Source organism: Sander vitreus, chromosome 7 (genome assembly GCF_031162955.1).
Source record: "Sander vitreus isolate 19-12246 chromosome 7, sanVit1, whole genome shotgun sequence".
Lineage (NCBI taxonomy): Eukaryota > Metazoa > Chordata > Actinopteri > Perciformes > Percidae > Sander > Sander vitreus.
This window is the reverse complement of record NC_135861.1, coordinates 5,391,498-5,401,831: the sequence shown is the minus strand read 5'-3', so window position 1 is coordinate 5,401,831 and position 10,334 is coordinate 5,391,498. Positions and strand designations below refer to the sequence as shown.

Sequence of the window (10,334 nt, the reverse complement as noted above, 5' to 3'; positions counted from 1 at the left end):
AAGTCCCAGAATTCCTTGGGGACTGCAGTGTGGCGTGTAAACTGTATCAAAGAGAAGGATAAACCGAAAGACTGCAGAGGAGACATTGTATATCCTCCAGACAGCTCACACAATAATAGATGGTGAGTGTGGCTTTGTGTCAAGAATTTACACAAACACACACATATGCACCCACACAAAAGCATAATAACAATCCACATGCAGTCACACAAATGTAAATAAAGCATAGCGGCACATATGATGTTGTGTTTTCAGCTTATGTCGAGTAAGTGAAAAACCAAACAATGAATGCAGCCTATAAGCTGTACTCATACACATTTTTTAACAATATGTGAAATGACTATGTGAAATGTAAAAGGTCATCTTTCAAATCATTGTTTTAGTTTAAAGCCCACAACTTTACTATTTTGGTTTAGTCTCTCAGCTGTCATTAACCTTTTTTCCAGTCATAGTGGATAGCTATGTTTTAGCTAGAAAGCGCTAATAAACACACTTTATACTACCTGCTCAGCAGACAGTTAGCTGTTGAACATAGTGGAGTTTTAGCAGCTAAAGAGCCAGATATTTTCTTTAGAAGATGGTGGAGACCAAAAACAGAGCTAAAAGTGAGTGAATATTAGACTTACATTCATCAAGTGGACAGAAACAACTCCAAATAAAAGCTACTCCCAGTCTGCTGAATTGGTAATTCAGCTGAATGTGCTGTTTGCTAACAAGTTTGTCATATCCACTTAAGGTGAAAATGTGTTCATGTTCTGTTTACAGAAGACTGTCCTGCCCGGCATTAAAAACGCTCCAATAGGTCGTTTGTGCAAGCAGCAATTACGACTCATATTAATGTTCATAGTGGCAGCGCCCTCTAGTGGCCTCCCATAACAATTACGGGTGCAAAGCAGGAAGTAAGGTGACGTATAAGAGCACCAAATTCAGCGTAAGGAGGGAGGCTGGATTTGGTGGATGGCTTTTTGCTCATTCTTCACTACTTCACCGGTAGGCTCTTCCGGCAATAGATGTCGGAAGAGGCTACCGGTAAAGTAGGAGCAAGAAGCGAGAGAACAGAAAAAGAGATCAACGAAATTGCAGAGTATGAGGTTAACATCGAACGTGACGATAAGTGGCTCAGTTTCGAAGGTCACCCGTACCTATTCGAGCCTGAATACACAGACAAGGAGCTACAACTAATGGAAGAGAATCTGAGAGCTAGCAGCAGAGAGTAGAAGCCATCAGGCAAGTGCTATTTAAATAAACTCCTGGTGTACTTACAAACTTTCCAATGCCTCGTTTTATGAGTACAGAACCTATTTGTACTACTGTAGAAGTTTGGTACCATTATTAGTGGGATAATTTACGAGATACACAGTTGGTTCTATTAGCGCCTACACTAAGCCATTTGGCTGAAAGCGCTAACTAGCCCAATGTTCGACCAAGGGAAAACCGCTTCTGGGGGGAGTGTTTGGCTCGAGGTGATGGTGCAAAGGACCCTAGGGTGAAATTACTCCGAACCATCCCTTTAAGATCCAGTGTGGCAAGATCAGCCCTATTGCCAAGCCTCCCCACTGGCTCTTCCAGGTATCACCCTGTGGCCATATTAAAGAGGCATATGTAAAATACCACAAACAGCACACATGGCCAATTATTACTTTTTGCATAAAAACTCTTTAGGTGTATGCCTAACCAGACCTAACCTGTGCCAAACCTTATCCACTTTTCATCCAAAAAAATAAATAAACACGCAATTTTACACCCACACACACACACACACACACACACACACACACACACACACACACACACACACACGTAGGTAATCAGTGTTGGATGGAGTAGAAGCCACAGTCCCCAACCAGCAGAGCTGTTGAGAGACTAAATGATCTCTGTGTTGTCTCCAAGCTTTTGTGAGTGTTGCCAGAGAACTGTGCGAGTGAGTGACTGCATTCTTACACTCAGGTTTAACAGGTCTGTGCTTGGCTCTGCGTCCAAGTGTGTGTGTGTGTGTGTGTGTGTGTGTGTGTGTGTGTGTGTGTGTGTGTGTGTGTGTGTGTGTGTGTGTGTGTGTGTGTGTGTGTGTGTGTGCACATGCACACATCTGAGTGGCTTATACCTAACACACTCAGTTAGAGGCACACAATGCAACACCAGAAATAACCAACTGTTTGAGCTCCAGCAGCTTCAGTGCTCTCTCACAGCAAAAGATGTCTGTCTGCCACGGTGCAGACCAGAAACGTATATGAAGTGGGGCAATACAGGGAAAATGATGCGTGTGTGTGTGTGTGTGTGTGTGTGTGTGTGTTTTAGTGTGTGTTTTTAGTGTGTGTGTGTGTGTGTGTGTGTGTGTGTGTGTGTGTGTGTGTGTGTGTGTGTGTGTGTGTGTGTGTGTGTGTGTGTGTGTGTGTGTGTGTGTGTGTGTGTGTGTGTGTGTGTGTGTGTGAGAAATAATGCTTATTGCATATTAGGGGTCAGAGATAGCTTCCTCCTCTTGTACTGTTCCTTATTTGTGCCTCTAACTGATCAAACTAACTTATGTTTTTCTCTCTCTTCTCGTATGTATGAATGCATACAAGTCTTTTTTTTAAATAAGTTTCCTTTTTTGGGGTGACATAATGGTTTGTTTGTCATGCACCTGCAACATGTATTCAGTTATTTAAAATAGTATGTATGTAGCAGATGAATGTCATCTCTAAATGATGCACAGTGCAATAAGGTTGCAGTCGTCTATCTCAGCTTTTTGTGTGTGTTTGAGTAGTAAAATAGACCATTAGCTGTTAAATTGTCCAATCATATCTGTCGATCCAATCTGGCTTTCATTTTTCAGTTTCTTTCCTACTGCAAGTCTCACGGTCATTTATCATTTTGAAGCACATTCTACCTTTAAATTTACCTTCAAATAAACTCTGGTAATTTAAAATAAACTTGACATTTTATCGTGGCAAATATCATTACCTGTATTCTACAGGCAAGAGCAGTTAAGCTTGTAGATCAATCGCCTAATAATGCTAATTTTAGTAAAAGTAAAACCAAACCAGACGGAGCCACGATTGACTCCTCTGTGTTACAGTATTCTGAATGGAGGAGCTGATGGCTGTCTATACTTGAAAATGCTACCAGTATGGCAGAATAAGAAAGACCAACAGAGGCAGCTTGCCACACAGTAACACACTGCACTAAGTCATTCCTTCGTTTCATGCCCGACCTCGTCTGCTGTCCACAAGTCACTGAATCTGTCACAAAACATTCTGCACTGCCGCTAACCTCCATCATCTTTTATCCCTAACCCTTTTACACAAAGCCTCACCTCAGCCCAAACAAAAAGTCCATCTTTTGAGTATCAGCTGCTCACCCTGTAGGACTGAAAGGTGCCTCTAAAAGGTTTGTAGTAGCTGATGTCAACTTAGATTCACAGCAGTTACAATAGATTCCAATGGGCACCCAGAGTCATGGCAACAAAATGTGTCCATAGAAACATCTCAAAGCACTTCCAGCATAATTCTTTTCCATTTATCTGTGCAGTGCTCATTCAAAACATGCCTGTTCGGAATGGGCCGCATGCTTGGTCACCGGTTCTGCTGCTTCCCCGAGAACCATTTATCAAAAAAAAACTTCACTCTACTCGACACTGCACTTCCTTGTGTCCTAAGCAACATACTTGCCATGACATAGATGTGTACCTTAGCAATGCTAGAGTATACATGTAATTTGCTCAAAGCTAGCTATTTGGGACCAGGCTATTTCTGGGAACAGGAAGCGTTCATTCTTAAAGTTACATTGCTTATGCTTGAAATGTTTAAGTTTGCTACAATGTAACATCTCTGGTCTCTCTTTCTTCATCTGTTCTTGAATGTACTGTACAAGCAACGGAGCGCGAGCTGTACCCAGCATATCGTTTTGCGGTGTAACAGTTAATAGAGGTCCATTCTCAGTACACTACAGTGTGTAAATAACGCACTACTCATAAATATGTCCAATAGATCTCAAGAGCTCACATTTGACACTGCACTTCCTTGTGTCCTCAGCAATACACCTGCCAAGTGTAAAGTCGAATAGATAAACGGTTGTTGAGAAAATCAAAGGACTGACAGACAGATCACTCCTTTTAAGGTTTTCATTAATGTCATGCAGTAGCACAGTCCATAAGGACTTGGCTTGGAGACAATCTCTCTGCATTTGATGCATGTGTGTGAAATAACAAAATGAAAAAAGGAATTTCCCCATGGGGACAAAATAAAAGTATATTATTATACTATGTGTAGTTGTCACATACTGTTTTGGCTAACAGGCTAACAGTGGGCAGTAGTTACTTAGTAATGTGTTACAGTAATGTGTTACTTTTCCAGTAACAATGACTGTAAGGCTCGATGGTGTTTTTTGCCTCCAACGGCGCGTTCCAGGCAGCTAACCTTAACCTTAACCCTAAACACAACCATTGCCGCGCTGCCTAGGAGGAGACGTTGGGGGTAAAAAACACCAAAGACCGACTGTAAGGGATTAAAATTTACTAATCCCAGTTACACTTTGTTTCTTTGACAATTTGGCCAGTAGTTGACATCAGTCTCATGCCTTCAGTGGAAAGAGCACTGTGTTATGTGTTAGCCTGGCACAAGAGCTGGACATGTTATAAGGCAGCAAAAAGATGTAACTCCAAATTGTCTTAATTTACAAGCTGTGTGTTCTTTTCTGGCTAGCTAACGTTAGCCATTGGTAAACCCACATTCAGGAATCACCTGGGTTTTGTTCATTGGAAAGTGGAGAGTGTGTGACAGCAGTGTCACCCTAACAACAGGACTTAAACCAGCTGTAAATACCTCCAAACTGTCAACACGGTCTCACAGCAGTTCGTGAAATGGTCACGTAATTTTTAATCTATTGATTTGTGTACACAGACACGTTTATCTGTTTTTTTTGGTGGTCAGCACGTAATGTCAGCCGTGAAATGAACACAATCGCCAAAAATTCCATGATGGGCCCACGGAGGTTGGGTTTAGAAAAAGAAGAACGGGGAAAGGAAACGTGACACGCGGGATATGATACGCGGTCTCTGGGGGACGCGGGACAACAACGGGATGGTTGGGTTTAGGAAAAGAAGAACGGGGAAAGGAAATGTAACACGCAGGACACGATCCCCGGTCTCCGGGGTGAAAGTCCTGTGTTGTTTGACCCATCCACTACCCCAACCAACCTCCCTACGCGGATTTTCGGCATTTCATACTACTCACTACCATAGTTGTGCTGTGATCACGAAAGATGCCTCCCATTGAAATACATTAGTTTAAAAAACGTGCTGACCACCACGAAAAAAACGAGATAAACGTATCTGTGTACACGAATCAATAGATGAAATTACGTGACCATCTCATGAACTGTTTGAACATGTTTGCGATTTCTACACCTACACGTTAAATACAGTTGATGTGACATGCGGGTGTGGAGGCTTTGGAGTTGTTTAAAGGCACCTTTGACAGAGCTGGGCTGGGTAACTTAATGCAACCAATTACTTTTGCTGTTGAATAATTAGTTAAGTAGTATAATACAAAAAATTTCAAAGAATAATATATAATCTGTATTGACTAGATTTTTCCACTAACTTGCCCAACACTGACTTCAAAATGCTGCCCAGGTATCATCCCTTTGAGATGCTCTTCCCATTTTATCCATCATCTGACTGACATTAATTTGATGTAAATACAGTAATACAATGTATTACTATCAATCATAAAAATTAAGGGGAATATACTGTGTCAGGACGCTGATTTCAGGTTATTAATCTGTCTGGGTGCTTCAGTGCAGCAGGTATGAGGAACTCCACAAGCAACTACATCCTTGTGCTACGGTGTGAAGGACCGTTTCAGCCAAGGTAATTTGCTCGGGATTGATTGTTGTGGCGCTAATGTTAAAGCAGGGGTGGATCGATGTGTAGCAAAACGAGGTGCCGACCACAGTCAGCACAACAACAAAGAAAGGAAACACAGTGACTGTGGTCAACGTCAACCAATGCTACACTGGTTGTAGAAAATAGATGGGCTTCTGACTAGCAGTTGCTTGAAGTGTGAATGCATGTCAAGGGCCACTGTTGTTGACACTGGTAGCGGTTGCTAGCTGCAGCGCTAACTTTCACACATATACAACACGGCAACAAAAACAGAAGAACCACAACCGACATACACATTCCCAGAACGACACTGTCTGAAACTGTTTCTAAGGTCATAGAAAAGTGTCCGAGCTCGCTGATGTAGCAGCAGGGAAAGCGACACAGCCGCAAAGAAGAGATACAGATATGGCCCTATCTTCCTTTGATATCCAGAAAAGTACCCTGCTTTTATTCTGAAAAATACTCAACAGTTCAAAGGCGTGTTGTTTCTTCAGACACTGTGTTTGTGTGTGTCTGTTTTTTGCTCATTCTTTTCTTTCTCTCTGATTTCCCCAGTGTAGAAAAGCTGTCAGTGTTCTGTCCTCGCTTTAATCTTGTATTCGTCCAGCTCTGTCACAAACTGTCTCTGCAGTTGAAAATGCTTGTTGAATGTCAAAAATTGTTTCTTACATCCCAGTGTACAATAGAAATCCATCAGTTGGACATAAAGGTAGAAAAGTATCTAAATGCGATCTGTGGATCCAATTCATGTGTTTTCCTCTGTTTACGTGCACACACATGAATAAAATATCAATGCTGGTTTGCACTCCTGTGTGTGTGTGTGTGTGTGTGTGTGTGTGTGTGTGTGTGTGTGTGTGTGTGTTATCGTGTGTGCATGTGTCACACTGTTTCCGGTAAGCAGAGGGCTTCCACAGCATGACTGGGTCCCTGGGCAACTCCGCCGATGACAAAGAGCATGCTGGTTGTCTGCAGGAGGGCAGAGGAGCAGCGTGCAGTGGGCATGGGCGCCACATACTCCCAGCGACGCTTCACAGGGTTGTAGCTCTCCACTGTGCCCAACGGCAATGGTTCATTACCTGCAAAATGAAAGTAACATGTAAGGATAACAGCAATTATGTTGCAAATGCAGCATAAAGGCCATTACACACACATACTGTATACAGCCTCTGTGTTGTATTATAATCCGTAAGTATAGGCGCAACGTGATTGGTGATGCCTTTATTCGTGTTGCAAAAGCTCAGAAAAAAACAATGTTGCTTTATCGCTGCTTAATATTCACGTTCTGTGTGAAAGTACTAATGACAAAAACAACAGTTTGAAAACATATATTGACGTTCAACTTTATCGCACAAAAAAACCCACCCCCAGTGTGTAAAGGCTTTTAGCCAGGTGAACTGAACTTTTTTCAATACCAATTGATATATTCAAGAACTGAATATAAACGATACCCAGCCCTGGCTATCACTGCCTCACCATCTTCTACTTCAAGTTGACTTAATTTTTAGATCTGAATTCAGCCTATTATCTTTGAATATAGTTTTTGATTATTGGGTAGTTTAATTTTATATCTGTATATTTGTGAAGCCCAAAAAATAAATAGAATGTTTCGTTTTTGAAATTGCATAACTTGATATTGGCTACTGGAATTTTGAAAGAGGGGAAATTAGACCACATACATTCATGAATTCAAGTAATTCAGTGCTATGAAGTCATTGTCTTTCAAACATTCAAGAGTTATTGGGTATTTAGTTGCTTGTAAGATTCAAATCTTTATGGCCATTATTTGCTTCCATAGTGGTCACACACACACACACACACACACACACACACACACACACACACACACACACACACACACACACACACACACACACACACACACACACAGGTTTGTGGCACTATCTTTGTGGGGAACCGTCATTGACATAATGCATTCCCTAGCCCCTTACCCTAACCTTAACCATCACAACTAAATGCCTAACCTTAACCCTTACCCTCACCCTAACCATAACCTAATTCTAACTCTAATCCTAAAACCAAGTCTTAACCCTCAAACAGCCCTTTGAAGTGTGGGGTCCAGCATTTTGGCCCCACAAAGCTGTCGGGACCCCACAAGTATACTGGACTCCAGGCTTTTGGACCCCACGAATATAGTTAAACAAGCCTACACACACACACACACACACACACACACACACACACACACACACACACACACACACACATCATGTGGCTTCGTGTCTGCTGGATGTGTAAATAAGCAACTGATTGCTGACATGTTAGTCACAACTTTACAAGGTGATAATATATACCGGTGTTGTGTTTACAGCTTGATCAAAACAATGTATATAGATATATAAAATACAGTCGGAAATAAATGAATAAATGAATAGATTGTGTTGCCATGTTTAAAAAGATTTAACACTCAAAATGTTATGATAGTGTATCAGCTTTATAGCTGCAAAATCTATGTTTTCTTTTCTTTTTTCTATACTTTCCATAGTCTTCTGTCATTGAAACAGGACTTTTGAGTTTCCTTATTTGGAATTTCTTTCTTTGACTGATTATTATATAATCATTGTATCATTATCAACGCTAAACTAAACAATAGGGATTTGGCTGTTTAATACGAATGCTTGACTATTCATCCTGTGGCATAAGCCTGTTTTATTTGCGACTGTTTGTGCATGCGCAGCATGGTAAACATTGCTTGAGAAGGCTTGACGCCATGTAACTGACTCAGTGTTACTATAAACACATCACATGTTCCTTTTTTCAATAAAGAATATCAAGCAACTCTTTATTGAACTGCCAGATTTTTGAACATGTACTCACCCTGGGTGAAAGTGAGGAGCGCTCACGCTGCAGCTACCTCTGGGGCCCAAAATGTTTAATTTATATGCAAATGTTGCAGGATATTAATTTAATGTACGTTATTGGATTAAATATGTTTTCCAGGAAGGGTTGACAACATATTTACAATGATTTAGAACTATACAGCCAGAAGGCCTATTTAAGGATGTAACTTAAAAATGTAGGACATTTTAAGTCTCACCAAGGATTCCTCTCCTTTCTCAGGTCTGCTGTGCTTCTTTTTATCTCCCTCTGTTTCTCTTTCCCTCCCCTCTTTTCACCTCAGGTGCAACGCTCACTGTCATTATACATCAGCCAGCACTAAGTTGTTGCCGTTTCCATGGAGACCCACATCATAGCGAGTCCCCAAATTATATGACTGTTGAGTGTATGATATGTGTGTGTGTGTGTGTGTGTGTGTGTGTGTGTGTGTGTGTGTGTGTGTGTCTCTAAGGAAGACTATTATGATCATTTTGTTCAAAGAACAAAGTGACGGCACTGGGTCGGCCTTTTCAAAGCAATCTGGGTCTGCTCAGGCCTCGGCTCCATTATCATTTTTTATGGAGACACACATACGTACCCAAACCTGTGACCACACACACGCACACACACACACACACTGCTGCTCTTGGTGCTCAAAGGCTTCCTGCCGTTGCTTTGATTCACGGCCCACAAACGTCACGTCAATTCACTCGCCGCTCCTCTCCTCTCCTCCTCTGTTCTCTCTCCTCATGACCTCCATTCCTCTCCTTTTTACTTCCATTATTTTTTTGCTGGTGCCTCTTCTTGCCTATTTCTACTCTAACTTTATTATTTCCTGTCTTTCCTTTTTCAACTCCTCCTCTTTCTCTCCTTCTAGTCCTTTCTTAGAAACAAATTTTCCTGTACTTTATTGCTCTTAACCATCTGTCCTCCTCCTTGCTCTGTTCGCCCCAACTATTCTTTCTCCTGTCCTCCTTCTCTCCACTCTCCTGATCTCATTTTGGCTTGACTCTTTCTTCTTTGATGCTGCTTGTCTCAGACTGTCTTCCTTTCTTCTGCTTCTGTCACCCTTCCAACTCTCAACCTCCATTGTATTGTTCTTAGTCTCTCCTGCACGTTTCCTCTTCTCACCTCCTTGCTGTTCACACAATACGTAAGCTGCAGCGCATACAGTACAGCGATTTGACCTGTTTGTTTGTCTAGAGTTGGTAGTGCATGGTTCACTGTGGTGCTTCATGCTGTAACATTTAGCTTTAACACGCTAGCATCTCATCAGTCCGTGATGATCAGTGCGTTCAAGGAGTTATTTTATTGATAAATTGTTGTAATTCACTTTGTTATTTTAGATGCTATCACTAGGGCTGGGTACCGAATTCAATATGTTTTAGGCTCCGACCAAATTGCCTCTAAAGTATCGAGTATCAAGAATTGCCTCGTCATTCAATACCCAATTTCAGTTATTGGCTGTCTAACGTTCCACATCACAGACGCACACAGGAAAAAGTCTGTTACGCACAGAGACGGGGCTCACGTAGTAGGAGCTGAAAAATAAATAAGAAGATTTGTGCCTTAATGTATAATGTTGCAATTTCTTTTTGTTTTATGAAATTGGTATTGAAAAAAGAACCGTTTAGGA

General features: G+C 41.5%; 1 protein-coding gene across 1 annotated transcript in view; it reads right to left on the bottom strand.

Annotated features, from left to right (window-relative positions):
* Positions 1–2,354: 2,354 nt before the first annotated feature.
* klhdc8b (kelch domain containing 8B) overlaps positions 2,355–10,334 on the bottom strand; it is a 138,428-nt gene continuing 130,448 nt past the window's right edge. The window contains exon 5 of the mRNA XM_078254309.1: positions 2,355–6,939. Within this exon, the coding sequence (XP_078110435.1) occupies positions 6,743–6,939 (197 nt within the window). The 3' untranslated portion in view covers positions 2,355–6,742. The remainder of the gene's footprint in view (positions 6,940–10,334) is intronic.